This window comes from Anser cygnoides, chromosome 5, assembly GCF_040182565.1.
Source record: "Anser cygnoides isolate HZ-2024a breed goose chromosome 5, Taihu_goose_T2T_genome, whole genome shotgun sequence".
NCBI lineage: Eukaryota > Metazoa > Chordata > Aves > Anseriformes > Anatidae > Anser > Anser cygnoides.
Window position 1 is genome coordinate 19,347,508 of NC_089877.1, and position 16,869 is coordinate 19,364,376.

General features: G+C 37.6%; 1 protein-coding gene across 6 annotated transcripts; it reads left to right on the top strand.

The window, feature by feature from the left end:
* Window positions 1-1,061: 1,061 nt before the first annotated feature.
* Window positions 1,062-16,740, top strand: ZDHHC13 (zinc finger DHHC-type palmitoyltransferase 13). 6 transcript variants are annotated; one of them, XR_010831655.1, is made up of 18 exons: window positions 1,062-1,223; window positions 1,855-1,997; window positions 2,387-2,509; window positions 2,975-3,052; window positions 4,177-4,321; window positions 5,605-5,669; window positions 6,183-6,345; window positions 7,342-7,467; window positions 7,805-7,938; window positions 8,636-8,736; window positions 11,347-11,471; window positions 12,532-12,594; window positions 12,971-13,064; window positions 13,488-13,571; window positions 14,574-14,731; window positions 15,503-15,552; window positions 15,837-15,934; window positions 16,538-16,740. XR_010831655.1 is itself a non-coding variant. In XM_066997220.1 (17 exons), exons 1-17 carry the CDS (start codon window positions 1,200-1,202, stop codon window positions 16,671-16,673), a joined length of 1,860 nt encoding a protein of 619 aa, XP_066853321.1. In that variant the 5' UTR covers window positions 1,063-1,199; the 3' UTR covers window positions 16,674-16,740. The 6 variants fall into 6 exon arrangements, 5 of the variants coding, with proteins under 5 accessions (XP_066853321.1, XP_047914754.2, XP_013050485.3 ...); XM_066997220.1 differs by lacking the exon at window positions 15,503-15,552 and having other exon boundaries at window positions 1,063-1,223; XM_048058797.2 differs by lacking the exons at window positions 1,062-1,223; window positions 15,503-15,552 and adding an exon at window positions 1,353-1,468.
* Window positions 16,741-16,869: the final 129 nt, after the last annotated feature.

A 16,869-nucleotide genomic window follows, 5' to 3' on the forward strand; every position in this document is an offset into this window, starting at 1 on the left:
TTTATTTTGGTCTCTGTCTGCTGATGCAGCACTGAGCTGGAGATTTTCCTTGGGTCAAAGAGGGAGGGGAAGCGGGAAGCAACTAGGGCATCTTCCACTCTGTTAACTGACAAGTATTTTTGATTCTCTCAAGATAGCTGATAAATTCTTTTGGTCATTTGCTGAGTACTGAGGTTTTTAACTGAAATATTTAGATGTTGTTCTAATAATAAATGAAAGGCTTACTGTGACTATACAAACTTTTTTCCTTAAAAATAATTGAGGAAACTGCATACAAAGACCTGGGGAAGGAATGTCCTTGTGGCAACAGCACGTGTTCGCCGGTTAGAGGTTGGATTTACAATTGCTTTAAGTCGTACTCTGCCCTTGCTGTCAGTGGATTGGGGTAGGACAGCCTGATCTTCCTCTGCTTCTACCTGAACAGAGATAGTGCTTTAACCAGTTCATGGACAGTCCTAAATGTGTCACAGTTTTATTTATTTAGGGCTATGAAGCTGGTGAAGGGCCTGGAACACAAGTCCCATGAGGAGCAGCTGAGGGAACTGGGGTTGTTTAGTCTGGAGAAGAAGAGGCTCAGGGCAGACCTTATTGCTCTCTGCAACTGCCTGAAAGGAAGCTGTGGGGAGCTTGGGGTCGGCCTCTTCTTGCAGATAACCAGTGACAGGACTAGAGGGAATGGCCTCAAGTTGCACCAGGGAAGGTTTAGGTTGGAAATGAGGGGACATTTCTTCTCAGAAAGAGCGGTCAGGCATTGGGACGGGTTGCCCAGGGAAGTGATGGCGTCACCATCCATGGGGGTGTTTAAGGAAAGGTTGAACATGGTGCTTAGGGACATAGAGATGGAGACAGCAATAAATAAATCATAGAATCGTTAAGGTTGGAAAAGACCTTCAAGATCATCTAGTCCAGCCATCCCCCTACCACCAATATCACCCACTAAACCATGTCTGACACGGTCCCACAGCCCCCCAGCCGCCCCGTGCCCGACTCCAGCAGCGGTGCCACCACATGGCCGCCGCCCGGGGCGGCACCGGCCGAAGCGGCGGGGCCCGAGGCACGGCTGCGGGGCTCCGCAGGCCCCGAGGGCCGAGCTCAGCCGTCCCCCCCCCGGTGCCGCCGCGGCCCGGCCCGGCCCCGCCCCCCGCGGGCGCCGGTAACCAGGAAGCAGGAAGCGGTTGCGCGGAGCTGGGGCCGGGAGGATGGCCGGCGGGGGCGGCCCGGCGGTGAGGGGAGCCGCGGGGACGGGAGGGCGGCGGGGAGGCAGCGCCGGGCCCCGGGAGGCGGCGGGCTGGGGCCCGGCGGGCCGCTCGTTGGCGGCGGGGGCGGGTTAGAGGCGGGGGCCGGCCGCGGGTGCCCCGGAGCCGGCTCGGCACGGCCCTGGGGCTGGGGTCTCCCGCTGGCTGCTGACCTCGGGGAGCCGCCTTGGGCCCACGGGGGAGCTCCCTGCTCCCTCGCAACGGGCTCATGGGTGTGCGCCTCTGCCCGGGGGGGCTACCGGGGCTCTTGTGTTTCAAAGCGTCAGGACGGAGCTTGTCGCAGCTGGTGTAAAGCCTGGGCTGCGGGCGAGCAGTCGTTTACGGTCAGGGTGTTCTGTGGGGAGCTGGTTCTGCCAGGAGTTCAGTGCCTTTGTAATTTTGTCTCGGAGAACTTAACTCTGTCCTCCCGTATCTCAGTGCTGAGAAGAAAGATTAGCCTCTTGTCAGGTGGTTTTATGTTTTAACTGCTTTAAATCTACTTCCTTATTTGCATTAATGCAACTTGGCAAGCACAGTGTGTGCCTCTACTTGTAAAGAGGGAGGTATGGTATCCCCCATTTAAATAATATTTGTTGATAGATATTTTGTTAACCAACAGTGTAAAAACCATTGCCATGGGCCTCATCGACCTCATATGCACAACTGTCATAGCATCCACAGTGAGAAAGATCTGCCGGTGCTACCAGGATCACATCCAGTTGTTGAGGACCCTGGCTCGTTTGATATTGTTAAGGCTACACAGTAAGTATATGTTCTATGTCTGCAAGATGCTGAAATAGACAGGTGTTCCTTTCTCCAATGTAAGCTATGCTGGATGTTTTAAAAAGGTGAATAAATATTAGGGTTCCATCACCTCTCTAGTGAAAGAAGATAAATCATTTCAGTATGCTATTATAAATATTTTTATCATAAGCAATGATAATCTCAACCAAGTCTGTTAGGTAGAAAATTCTAGATACTGAGGCTAAGACCAACTTTTTTTGCAAGACTTCCGTTGAACACAAAGTGGAATTTGTTCATGTAGGAACCGTTGGATGAGGCTTTTTGAGATTTACTTTTTTTTGTATGTGACATTCTTTAAATTGGAGGATGTTTCAGAAATAAGTAGATACTTGTTTTTCTCTTTTAAGGTATGGATTATTGGAGCGATGCAAAGAACTGGTAGAAGCAGGATATGATGTTCGACAACCAGACAAAGAAAACGTGACTCTTCTTCACTGGGCAGCAATAAACAACAGACAGGAGCTGGTTAAGTAAGCTCTAGAGACCCTGTGAAAGTACCTCAAGTATTCTGCTAGTGTTAGTAATGATTGCTTTGTCCCTATTGTACTTCAAAACAAAGGGAGTGTGCTGCTTAAGTAGAAAAGCATAAAATTCAAATTTTAACCCAATTACGTTTCTGAAAATGTCACTGAAATATAGTTACCATGCTTTTCTTTTGTACATGAGATTATGTAGTATATGATATCATTAGATTTTCCTGGATTTGTTTTGTTTAAGAAAGATCAAAGCTGATTTCTTAAGTGTCGTACTAATTACTGTTGTTTTTTCTTAAACAACTTCTCAAAGTAGCATCATTCACTGCAAAAATATTCTTGCTGTTTGCTTTTCTAGTGAAACTTTCATTATAAGCTATTTACTACTACAGATATGTTATTTTTAGAATAATATTTTAATGCTTTATGACTTTTTAATCTTATTTTATTGCTGTTATACAGATACTATATTTCCAAAGGTGCAGTAGTGGATCAGCTAGGTGGAGATTTGAATTCAACTCCCCTTCACTGGGCCATTAGGTATGCTGCTTGCAACTACTCATTGTAAATCCGCCAGTGTTAAGAGTAGCGTTTTGTGTAGGACAGAAGTGGTCATCTTAAATCTGTGCTGTGTTTCCTTTATTCACATGTACAGAATTTCATAGCATGTCCATAATTATGCTGAAATGTGTTCTCTGATTCTTGGCAACTTTGCAGGCCACAAAGTTGAGTTATGTGTGTATCAATGTATTTTAGTCAGACTCGCATTTTGAATTTTCTCAAGAGCAATACTTTCCAGACTTGGCCTCTTAGCTTCTGCCTTACTAGGCAAAGAAGACTAAATATTGTTCCTTCCTGGAAGTTAGCTTTTGACGCCTATTAGGGCATAGTTTAAGTCTGGAAACATTGTATTCTTTGACAGACTTTGTCATGTCTAGTTAATTTGCTTTCAGTTGTTCTAGCTTCTGCCCTAAATTAACTTGGTGTGCACCTGTAAGACTCCACGCTTCCAGTCCTGGACTTAAAGTGCTAGCATGTAGCAGCAGAGCCAAAGTATGACACCAGGTTGCTCAGCAGCATATAGATACCTTTGGCCTTTTCCCCCAGCGGTGCCAGATTTTTTTCTTGGGCTTCCTATAGCTGCCACTGCAAACATGAAGTACCTCTTTCTGAGCAACAATAACTGTTAGCACTTGGTGTGGAGTAAAATCATACTGGCTTCCAGGACAGGACTTGAATAAAATGATCAAAAGAACAATGCACTTTTTCTTCTGGGAAATACTTCACCTTAAGTACTGCTTATAGAATAACTAGTCTAAGTGCAAATGCTCATACTGGAAGAGTATTGCTTTTCTCTGGGTTTAATCTTCTGCTGAACAAAGATACATTTTACGAGATTTACTGCTCATGGGAGAAACTACTGCAGAATAAACACTGTATGCTAAATTGCCAGTTTGCCATAGATTGACTTATTGAGATAAATATTTAATCTTCTGATATAAACCTTTAGTTTTAAAAAAATGTCTCCTGAATAAAAATACAAGATTCTGAAATTAAATTTTTTCAGGGTATCTAAGAATTTCTAAGGCAAGGCTTTCATTAAGATTTACTTTTTTTTTTTTTTTTTTGTCATTACTATAGTTTCATTTCATATATCGTTACAGACAAGGACACCTGCCCATGGTCATATTATTGTTGAAATGTGGAGCAGATCCCAGTCTTATTGACGGGGAAGGATTCACTAGCATTCATTTAGCAGTGCTGTTTCAACACATGCCCATTATAGCTTACCTCATATCAAAGGGCCAGGTATGTTGTTGATGTCCCAAGCATTGTTTTCTAGTTAGGAGTAGCTGCTTGTGCTTTATAGATACATTGCAGAGTTTACTGTTCTGTTTCCTATATGACAAGTAGGTATTTGGCAAGTATTTCCCTGGGCCATATGTTCAGAGAAACTTAATTAAAAAAAACCAAACAAACAAAGAACAAATATAATGCCTTCCGGTTGTCTTGTCATCCTTTTACAATCCAGAATTGTTAAAGCTCAGCAACACATGTGATGCTGTATAAATAACAACTGGCTTTTAAAACTGATAACAGAATTATATGAAGTACATCATGAAGCATCCACTGTTTGATTACAGATTTGTAACTAGTAATCTCTGCAATTGGCCATCAGTTGAAGCATGTGTAATATACAGAATACAGAAATTTCTATTAAAAAAATCAGACCTAGTCTGACTATATGTTTTATGTCATATCCACTTTAATTGATATCTGCTTAGCTTATACCTGAAGTAAGCAGAACTGATGACCGCTGTAACAATTCGCTAATAAAATTGAGAGGAGAGTGCTTTTGTGATAAAGAGTGTTTTTTCAAAACACCATGTGATAAGATTTAAAGATTTGGTAAGTTTATTTTCTTTCTCCTAGAGCTCTCTTAAATAGAAAACCACCTTCTGGAATGTAGATATAGATGGTATACATCACAAACTTATGAAAGTTTATGTTCTATTAAAAAATGCAAGCGATTACAAAACATAACTAAATCTGCTCTAATTCAATGATGGGTGGAGGTAGGAGAGAAGGAAACCTTCATTGTGAAAGAGAAGGGAAAAGATTAGGTAATACGAGTTAGATCTCTAATTATGTATTGATGCGTAATCATTTTTTTTGTTCTATTAATAAACCAGTTTTATGTATTTGGACATTCTGTTATACACCTCTGTTTACACAAGGAAGATAGTTAATGTTGTTAATGCTTAAATGTTAATGCTTCCCAACATAAACTCTATTTATGGTATTTTTGCTCAAGAGAGGACAAGAAACACGGTGAGTTAAAGGAATTATATCCACATGATTCCTTTTAAAGTATCTGTAGTGGACATTCAGCATATCCTGAAATGAATGACGTGCAAGACCCATGGAAGGAAGAAAATTTATTTAAATGAGTGTTGGCTTCTTGGCCGGTATATTTTGGTTTCTTTCCACTTCTGCAGTGTGGCTAAGTCAGCTGTGTAGCTCAGAATCTGACCATGTAAGCATTTACTGAAATCAGTGATACTTGCTTGTTATCTTTTTCTTACACTTAGAACATAGACACAACAGACTTCAATGGACAAACGCCTTTAATGTTATCAGCACAAAAAGTGATGGGGTAAGTAGTGAACAACTTAAAAAGAACCTGTTGCCCACCACTTTCTGGGCACAATCCTGAGTCTTCTGAAAATGTTTAAAGTGACATTCCTCTCTTTTACTTGTACAAAATATGCGGTATTTAAGAGATGAGAAATTATGAAGCAGCTAACTAGGTATAGCAATGACAAAAAACATTTATGAAAGTAAATCAAAAAACATTTATGAAAGTAAATCAAAGTGTTCACAGTAAGTGCACTTAATACATGTTATAGAGATGCAAGCTTATAAAAAGTGTAGAAAGATAAAATCTGTGTGTATAGCTCGTGTTTGTTCAAATATAGTCTGGAGAAAAACGTTGAGTGTGAGTCCCCAGTTCTAAACTTGGATTATTGTTGATGAGCTTGTTGGGAGACAAAGTATCCTGTATCTGCTGTTACTTCACAGATCTCAGCTGTGATTCATTTTTTACGGGGTGTTCAAGAGTTTCCTCTCCAGTATAGATTATGTTCTGTTTAACTTTATTTTCACCTAGACAAGAACCCACAAAGTTTCTACTGAAGTTTAACCCCTCTCTCAACGCTGTTGACAATGTTCAGAAGAACACTGCTCTGCATTGGGCAATAACATCAGGAAATATTAGTGCAGTAGGTCTATTACTGGAAGCTGGTGCTAGCATGGACATAAAAAATGTCAAGGTAAAATTTCTTGCATTATTTTAGTTTCTTTCATCCGTGTGGCATGAACGCATAAAATGAATGTGAAGAAATACCTGAGTCCTCTACCTTTTGGATATTCTCTGGAATGTGGAGGTGAATAAGACAAGCATCCTTACTTGGGAAACCAAGAGGAATGAGCACTTTTCTTATGGTGTGGCACAAAGTGTGAACGCTGAGATTCTTTGCAATATTCATTTAATGAACAGCTAATTCTTTTGATCACTCTGAGCATAATTGTGTCATTCACAGATTTTTTCTGTCTTTATTTTATTTTATTCAGCTGTTCTCTGCTTTAAAACATTGGCCAAGAGCATTACTCATGACAGATTTTTCAAAAATAAGTGTCTTCGTATTCACTGAGACTTGTAAAGACTTTAAAGGGATGAATATGTCATCCTGAAAATATTGAAGTGTTTTTCCATCCCTGTTTGTAGGTGCAAGTCAAAAGTGCTAGTCATGTAAAAATCTTAGTCCTAATATTTGTAAAAACCGATATCAAGAAGTATAAATGTTGAAACTATATACATATATATATATATATATATGTATGTATCTCCTGTATAGATATTTGTATAGTGTAGTTACACAGGGTTGGTGTATTGAGCTATGCAGCTTTTCCATCTGCTGCTTTTTTGTGTGTGACTCTTAGAATGTTGCTGTTTGGTTTTAAGAAGTTAACATAAACAACAAACCTTGCCTTTCAGTAAGCATGTCGTATTCTAGCTGACAGTTCAGCATTTCAGGTTAGCAGAGAGAGTGCAAAGGTAATTCAAACGGATGCAGTCTGGTTGAAAGTATCAGTCTTTATAGCTACCGAACTCTGAATTTACCCTACCCTTGCCTTAAAGTAAAAAGGGTTGGGAGGAAGCAACTACTGAGTTGTTCTTGTTTTTGGCTAAATTTGTTTATTATTTCTGTTACAAAGGAAAACATTTATGTGTGAAGTACATAACCAAATAAACTTTGTTGTTAAAGGGAGAGACACCACTTGACCTTGCAGTTCAGACTCAGAATCGCTTCATAGTCTATATGTTAACGGAAGAAGAAAGAATGAGAAGCAGAAGAAATAGCAGGTTACTGAGAATAATGGAGAAACATGAGGTAATTTCGTGAGTAATAATTGATGGAAATAAAGCTACAGCATTCCGTGCTCAAAATAATACATAAAAATTATTTTCTGAGAGCTCTTCTGGATTTTTGAAAGCTTCCAAAATTGGATACACAAAAATGAAATTCTTTGGAAGTGCTTAGTTGTGGTATAGGTGTGGATTTTTTTTCATTTCCCTGTTGTTCCCCCTACCCCCCCCTTCCCCCAGTGTATTTGTTTGTTGCTTTATCTACCTTGAGTCTCAGCACTTGTTATTATATTATCTGAATGCTCCTGAAGTAAATCCTGCTTGAATACTTTGTCATATTTTAACAATAGTCATGTTAATAGCTGTTCCTGCTGTTGGCATCTTCCTTGACATCGGTGTGGGCCGTAGGATATGTAATGAACCTAAGTTCTGATTCTTGGCTTTTGAAAGGATGTCTGCTTCTCTTCCTGCTGTTTGGGATGGCTCTGTTTGTGAGGTTTGTGCATTTATCTCTCTGTATTTACTTTTTATAGATACCATATATATTTATATGTACTTTTCAGAATGATCTTGAAACGGAATGTCTTTAGGTGTGCAAAGTAATAGTTTCTCATCACTGAGAGATTTGAGGAAAAACAAAGGTGCAGTCTTAGCTAATTTAAATGATAAAGAGAGTGTTACTGAAGTTCTGCACCTGGTAGTTGCTAAGATACCCATTCATGATGCTTAGAAATGTGCTTTACTTCAACTTTTCTCTCTGTATTTGTGATCCAGCATGAGTTTTAATGAGCCATTCCTTCCCTCCCTGCTCCACACACCTCAGTGATATCTTAAGCTGTTGTACAGGTTTCCTGCAGTGGTCACCACACCACAACAGTCAGTATTCATTGAAATGGCAATATTGTTAGTCTGTAAATAGAGAAAGTTCTTTTCACCCAGTGCATCAGCAGTTCAGATATATAATTCAGGCTGGAACAGAGCACTCTTCAGTTTATTTTTGCATTTTTAACCCTGTTATGTATTGGGCCAAAGAATGCCTTTGTATGGCAATTTTTGATTGCTTTAAGAGAGGCTTAAAGTATTATGAGTGAAGTTTTTTAAAAATAACAAAACTGATTATAAATGTGTACTCCACTAAGTTACGTTTTAAACAAATTAAAGACAAATACTGCTTTCTTTTCATATTCTTTCAGGCAGTTTGTGGGCCTCAAGAATCTAAGGTATCTTCCCACAGCATTGATGCTAAGTTCAGTCTTCTGGATGTCTGTGACCTGGTTTTTCTGGTTTCTGCCTGATATCCTTTTTGCTGGAGAAATGCAATAGAACTTTCCTTACCCTTCCTAGTAAATTAAGTCTAGTCATGCAAATACTAACGAGCAGTCCCAGATAATTCCACGTGACTGTTAATGTCTGGTAAGATTGATTTTCTTACATTGGGCTGGTGTTAAATAACTTCAAGCTTAAATGAAAGTTATATATGGACTAAAAGTATATATCTTCTTTTATCTCTAGCAGATATTTGTGTACAATTCTGAAGTATTTTTTAATGTTACCAGAATATCAAAATGTCTTTGTTATAAACATTGTTTTCTATGTTAGCATCTCCATGTGACTCTTCATAGTTCCTCATTGAGTCTCTCATCCAGTAATGTATTTTGGCATGTACTAAAGCTGGATAACACTTGCATTATGCATTCCAATTTTTAAAGCACTCCTTATTTATAAAATAACAAGGATTTGACAGTGCTATTCATGCTTCTGCATAGAAAAAGAAAAAAAAAATGGGCAAACTAATTTATTAATTTCCCTCAGAAGTAGATCTTCCAGTCTCCTTTGTTTGTTCATTCAGAGGTTATGCTGCATCCCTAGTGCACGGTGCCTTAACTTCTACCTTTTGTGTACTTTATTTGAAGATGCTTTGGACTGATGAGTACAACAACATTTAATTAATAGCTTGCACCCACTTTTCAGTACCCTGTTCAGTTGCACAAAGGTCATCCATTTATTATAAAGCGTTGTGAAAAGGAAGGCCTTTAGGGAGACATTTAAAATGTAAATAATTTTGTACTAAACCAGCTATAGTATATTGCTATTCATTTTTAATTACTTTGTCCTTTAAGTGGTATTTTTCTTTTGTACTGTTCCCAGTTAAGATCATCTTAATATAATTATTAGCATTAACTTATCAGGGATATTCCTGCTGAGGATACACACGTGCTTTTCTAAATGAAAATCCTGTTATTAAGTGTTGCATTGTGAGGTTTTAAGGTTTTCTTCTTGTCATTAAATTAAAAGAAAAAAAATCTCACCATATGGATTTGAGTTAAGTTCTGCTGAAGATGATGACCACAGAAGTGTTCTTAAAGGCTTAGCGAGATAGTTCTCTGTCTTTCTATAGAACCCTTGTTCTCATGAATCTGTTTTTCCTCTGAAACTGGCCACAGATCTGAGTGTTATAAAAGCGCTGAGTATTTCAGTCAACTGCATTCATGTGTGTCAAACTATTTCTCTGGACTGAATGAAAATCCAGCAATTCTCATTAAGGGCTACTCTCAGATGCAAAAACCGATAGAAATGCAGATAGATAAGCAGTATCCAGAGGAAATTCATTATCATCCTGACTTGGTCAGAAGGGTACCCCACAATTGCATTGGAACAGATACATTATAATGTAGGATTGATAATATACAGTGCTATTATTTTATATTTTTTCTTCTTGATTTTAATAAGAGCTAGTTTGCAATATTTTTAGTTCATGAGTACTGCAACCTCAAGGTTGCTTTTTCTTAATTTTAAAGAGTTATTCACAGTATGTTTGTTGTTTATGTAATGGCTAGGTAGGCAATGGAGTTGGAATCCAGGCATGGGCATTCTGACTGCTTCTTGGTGGCTTCATGGACCTTGCTGTAGGAGACCAAGCTCTCAAGTTGGTTGCTTGAATTTAATTGGTATGAGACTTGTCCCAATCCACGTTCCTCTGTTGTTGTATGGAGATCATTAATCTTCACACGTTTTTCTCCCCCTTTCACCTGACTTACAGATGTCTTTAGTCCACAGTGTAGAAATGCAGAAACAGAATTTCTGTTTCTAGTGACTGTTTATCTTCCCATATGTACAACAATAATTTGTCTGCTAGAGAAGTTGCAGCAAAGAACCATATTTAAAAAGAACTGATTTAAGTCTACTTCTCTAGAGTTGATGAGAAATGAATTCCCTCCACATAGCTTAATTAACACAGTTAGCCACCATGTAAAAGTAAAGGGGAAAATCAGGATAAAAAATGTCCAATTAGACTAGAAATGCCAGTTTGGATTTGGTATTTTCTGGTATATTTGTGAGGAAAGAAGGTTTCCCGGTAGCTGTTCAATTACTTTAGAAGTTGTTTTTCAGTGTGTGTTTTTGGAGTGATATAGCTCCAGGATGACAGAAGATGCATTTGTCTATCTGAATTTATTCAGTTGTTTTAACTGGGGAGGAAAAAAATAGAGGGCAAGACTCAAAACTCTCTGAATAAGAGCCTGTTTGACAACTTAGCGGTGTGTGCAGCAGTCAAATCTCTCAGCTGCTTAATACCAATCAGATATGCAAAAAAAAGTCTTCATAGGGGAAAAAAGAAATGGAATTCATTTTATATCTGTTATATATTCAAAGGAAAAGTCTGTCCTCTGCTAATGAGGATGACAGGGATATTGTAGTGCAGGTTTATAACAGTTGTAAAAGGCTTCTCTCCAGAGCTCAAACTGGAGAGGCCACTAAGGGACAGAGAGGTGAAAAGTGGAGGTCATTCTTTTCCTTTTCTTGTACTGCTTATAAAATATCATACACTGGTTTTGGAATATTTTATTTGTCTGGCAAATAGTGGTGGTATGTGGTGTAAGAATATATTCCTTAACCTGAATAATACATATAACCAATACCATTTTTGAAATCACTGTCATGTTCGGCTTGGTGGGTTTTCTTTATTATTTCTATAAAACTTGGAGAACTGATCCTGGGTATATTAAGTCTTCAGAAAAAGAAAAAAAAGAGGTAGGTGACTTTGTAAAAATAAGTGGAAGGACTAGCATGGTACACCACGTGTTCCTTTCTGGTTGATTTTTTTTTTTTTGTCATCAACTGTATATTAAATTTGAAAGCAGCAAGATAGCTCCATCATCAAACAGTGTAGGTTGTAGATAATTCCTCCTCCTACTGCTTATTTCCATATCGTGATCATTCTGCCATGATTTCCTTGCCACCATCTTCTTATTGAATTGTGAGCTTCAGCCAAGCACCCAGATTCATACCACTGATGTCATCAACGATATAAACTCACATAGAACTTCGCTTAATGAATAAAACTTCTGTAAGGTTTCCATTCCAGTTGTCTGATGTTAGCAAGAGGTACTCACAGTGCTTTTCTACAATTGTCCATGCTCAGAAGACGTACTAAAGGCTAGAAATGGTTTAAATTGTCACGTGCTCTGAAGATGTGTATATTGATTTGATTTTTATGTTTAAGTTTCACGTAAACTATGTGCTATTTCCTAGTTGCATTTTACAAAGGCAAAAAGGGATGGCGAACCAGTCCGTAGAACATTGATTGTTTGGTCCCTCAGCCTACTGATTATTTTGTTTGTGATCTCTCTGTTCTCCATGTGATTGCATTTCTTCAGACTGACAGGGAGAATAAACTGCAATTTTAACTTTGTCAATATTGTTGCCACAGGGCTAGTAGTACTAGCTAGTAGTACTAGCTATCTAGTACTGATAAAGGAAGACTACATATAGCAGCTCTCCTCCTCTCTTTAACTGACTGGCTGACTATATGAGAGGTACCTTGTGCCTTAATACCATATAATTCTTTAAGGGTATTTCATCCACATTATTTATTAATTTTGGCAACATAGAGCTACTTTTTAAAATAACCCCGCATGAATAAAGTTGCATTAGTTTTTGCTGTTCTGTTTGTCATGGAACTTACCTTGACCCTGAGTAGCAAGTGCTTGGTTCTCAAAATACTTAATATCTGCAAAAGGCCTAAAGTAAAAATCTTCATAGATCCTCCATGAAACGCAATCCAAATACAAGCACAAACTTTGTCTTTCAGAACATTGTAGCTCTTGCGGAAGCAGGTTGCTTGGACTTCAGAACATTTTGCACATCGTGTCTTGTAAGTGAAGCCTTGATATTTCTTTTCTTTTTCTAGCCTGTTTTTTACTCAACACTACAATCTTGTTTTTTCCCTCACTTCTTGTAATGCAAGCATTACATGCCTTGTCTTGTCTGTGTTACTTAGATTTCTTTTCTCCTCTTATGGTGACAAAGTTTTGAGATCCTTGGACTGTATTCTTAATAAAATAGCTTTATTTCTACCTTTTTTTTTTCTTTTTGGTAAAATTAAGATGCATAGCTCTTATCTGTGTTGTGAGGCCCATTATGTAGTAATAGTTACCATATATGACAGTGCTCTTCAGATGATGCTGCAAACTTTGAGTAAAATAGATGCTTTTGCTATGATTGTATTCCTTTCCTTTGTGTTCAACTAGGTAAGGAAGCCTTTGAGATCTGTGCATTGTCTTGCTTGTGATTCCTGCGTAGCCAGATATGATCAGCATTCTCTGTGGATTGGGCAGTGCATAGGTGAGAGTATTTGTTTTATGAAATTTGAAAACTCCATGTGTTATTTCTGCAACATTTTTTAATGTTTATCTCCTTAAAAAGTGAACAGATAGAAGAATACACAGTTGATACTGAAGGGGTTACTAATAAGTGCCAGGGAGAAATTACTTAAATGACAGAGAAAGACAAATACAAATAAAATGATTAAAGGAGTGGAGTAGAGACTGGTTGACTTTATTAGAGCTAATTCTGTTATGTAAATCTGGATGGCTTACAGGAGAAAGTTGAGAAAGAGGTCAGCCTTGTTAAACTCTCTTGAGTATAGCAAAGGTAATAATAGGAAATGGTTTAGATTCTTCTTATTCGTATTAAGTTAAGGAGAAATTACAAGTAAAGCAACATTTTAAAATGTCATGATTTTTTTTTTCCTTGCCTCAAATACAGGCATGGGGAACCATCGTTATTACCTATTGTTCCTGTTGTTCCTAGCTATGACCAGTGTCTGGCTGCTTTATGGAAGTCTTCTGTGTATGTATCAATGAGTTTATTTTAATTTAGCTTTCAGGGACCTGTGCATATAGTCATTATTTTTCAACATTTTATTTCTATCTAGTGTAATTATACCTGCAGGAATAACATAAGATGATACCAAATTTCATCAGTGATAATTTCTCTTTCTAAATGAAAATACATCAGGACATTGGAATCTTTGATCAAATGTCTGTTATGTTTGTGTTGTGTTAAGATATAGCCCTAGTGGGATTGTCCATTTTTGGAAGATACAATATCGGAGACCATTTTTGTTAGAGATAGCGTAGGCAAGCTGTGCTGAGGAGGGTCAGGATACAGATTCTAGTCTGTATACCCATTCCCGCAATTGAAAATAAGTTTGTAAAAATATTATTGCAAAGGGTTTATTGTTTTTGTTGTTGTTTAGAAATAACTGTATTGAACACTTGCTAAAGTTTCATTTTGTTTTTAGCATAGTGATAATTTTGAAAAGAGAATTATATATCTCATTAATAATCCAAAGTGTTTCCCTGGGAAATTGGGGAAAAAAATGAATTCTGGAGATGTGGAGAGCCATTATAATATAATTCCTGAGGATAAGTTCACATAGCAAAAACTGCTTTCTTGTCATTTTCACAATCATGTCTTCTTTTACTGATGATGATGTTTAAGGTAAATGATAAATTCTTGTCCTAAAATTACAAATAATCATGCAGTAAAATTTCAGAAGGCTTGATAAGAAGAGGTAGTAACTTACTTCAATATTACTAGTTAACTTCAAAATATGAACAAAACAAAAATCTGGCTAATACCTTGACTGTTCCTTCTGTGGGTTATGGACACACAACAGAAAGATTATGCAGCAAGACTAGCAAGGAGTCACATATCACTGTGGGTGTTTAAGTGAGAAAATGGTATTTCTAGAGCATGTGGCTATATAATATTCTGTGCAAATATGTGTTTTTCAGTTTTTAAGTGGCTTATGTTAAAAGGTAATTAACTGATAATGTATCTTGTCAGATTGGTCAAACCACTGCTCAACAAGTTACCATCAAGATGGAGCATGGACATACGTGACACAGATAACATATTGTTCTCCATGGGTGTCCTACATCTTCGCACTAGCCTGTTTCCATATTGTATGGACTTCATTGTGGTTAACTATTCAACTTTACCAGGTGTTGTTTTGCTTTAGTTTATGTTCCTTTCTTAACAAGTTACCAAATGAAAACTTCTAGGTGACCTGCTCCCATAAAAGCTTTGTACCTGCTTTACTTCTCTAATTTATGTCACATCTAAGTGCTTACCTTAAATCTCAGAACAGTCCATTAAGTTTCATGGGTACTTGTGTACTTATCGTTCCCCTGTTCAAGGTAGGATCACAGTCTGAAAATCATTCCTATAACTGAATTCTGGTTTCACTACTCATCAAAAATTCCAAACCTATGAAAAAGCATGTTTAAAGGCAAGAAACTTCGTTAACTAACAGTACTGGTGTTACTGCCTCACAACGGCATGAAAACTCAGTCTCACAGTTGAAAATTCCATGACAGAGCTCAGCAGCATACAAGAAAAAATACACAATTGTAAATGTGTGCTGCTTGATTGCTGTAATGTCTAAGGAACTGAGGGGGAAAATAACATTTTTTCCAGTGGGGAAAAAAAAATCTAGGTAGGATATCTACAGTGATGTGTTGTGTTTTGTACACAGTCATTTGTAAGTAGTTCTTTATGATGCTTACTATGTCATGCAGCAATTTTGCTGCCATTTATAAGGGCTTATAAGATTGTCGTCAGAAAAAAAAATTAAATGGAAAAGGGAATTGGTAAGGAAAAATGTAGGGCAAAAAAAATGAGCTTTGTGAAACTCATTGAAACAAGACATGGAATCAAGAAAATGAGTAAGTTATCGTTGATTTCTGACTATTTCATCTTTGTCTTTTTTGGAGGATCTTTTCCTAACAATTTCTATGGTAGAATATAGACAAAACCTGAGGAGGTAAGTGCTTAACTGCTATAGATCTTAAACTTCTACAGACATTTGTATAAAAGTGTAATCTTTACAGTCATCTCATTTAAGCTTGCTTTCTCTGTGGAAGTATTGATGTTACAGCTTTCTGGATTCTGTTTTACCCAAAGTCCTTTATTATGGCAGTAGATATTTGTTAGATATGGCCAACTTCTTCTCCTCCCTACCCTTTCAGTAGTATTTTTTTGTATGACCAGAATTTGAGTTTATGATACTCATGCTTTCGCTGTTATTTATAATTTCCTTTCTGTAAGATTGCCTTCTTGGGACTGACCTCACACGAGAGAATGAACCTAGTGATGCAGAGCAAATCTTCTAAGCATCCTGTTTCACTCAGGAGAACTTCATACAAGTGAGTATTAATGAATAGGGTGTTTTAGGCATGTATCTATTCAGTACTGATTTGCTCCACTACTATGTAAATGCAAAAAAAAAAAAAAAAATGCTAGTCTGTGGGCACAGTAGTCCTGCCTGTTAGGAGATACAGAAGTTGTGCCAAAATCAGCTCTAACTAGCAGAAACTACTTGGGAGGTGGGAAGCAAATTGTTCTTGAATTTGTTCATCACTCTTGATGTCTGTTCTGGAGATCCAGAGGGAGAATTAAGATACTGTCCCCTTTCTGACTTGTCTTGCAATATTTGGCTCAATAAAGAAATTAGTGCCAAGATTTCGCTGTTATGTAAGAACTTTGTAATCCCTTGTGTGTGAGCAGATAAGATCTTACTGATTTTAAGTATTTGAGTTGAACTTAAACTTATCTCATTCTTAAATGTAATGCACGTTGAAAATTCAACAGAGGAGTAATGCTGAACAGAGAACTCTGTTTCTTCACCTAGAGCTGTCCTTATTGATAGCTTTATACCTTAAGAGTACTGCTTAATGGTGGATGTGTATTTTTGATGCCTGCAGTCATCTTTTGTTAGGTTTATTAATGGATGTTTCTCTCATTTTCAGTCTCGGTTGCTTCCAGAATCTTGCAGACTTCTTTCAGTGTACGTGCTTTGGTATGTTCAAACCCAATGTAGTTGACTGGACCAAGCAATACAAACTTTTTCATCCGGTAAAGGAGAAAAATGTTCATTCTGTATGAAGTTTTGCTTGACTTTTAAAACCGCTGAACTGAAAGATAAATAAAACTGGATATTTTCTAATTTTTACACATTGTTCTGAAAGCTGCTTTTTATTTTTATTATTGTTTTAAATATTAAACTTACTTTGCATAGGCTACAGCAGATTCGAATATGGAACAATCACTGTTTGCACATTTAGTATGCGCTTAAACTGTT

Coding starts and splice junctions, on each gene's coding strand:
- ZDHHC13 (XM_066997220.1), top strand. CDS start 1,200: ATGGCCGGCGGGGGCGGCCCGGCG. Junction 4,322..5,604: donor ACCTCATATCAAAGGGCCAG/GTATGTTGTTGA, acceptor TCTTACACTTAG/AACATAGACACAACAGACTT. Junction 7,939..8,635: donor GGGATGGCTCTGTTTGTGAG/GTTTGTGCATTT, acceptor ATATTCTTTCAG/GCAGTTTGTGGGCCTCAAGA.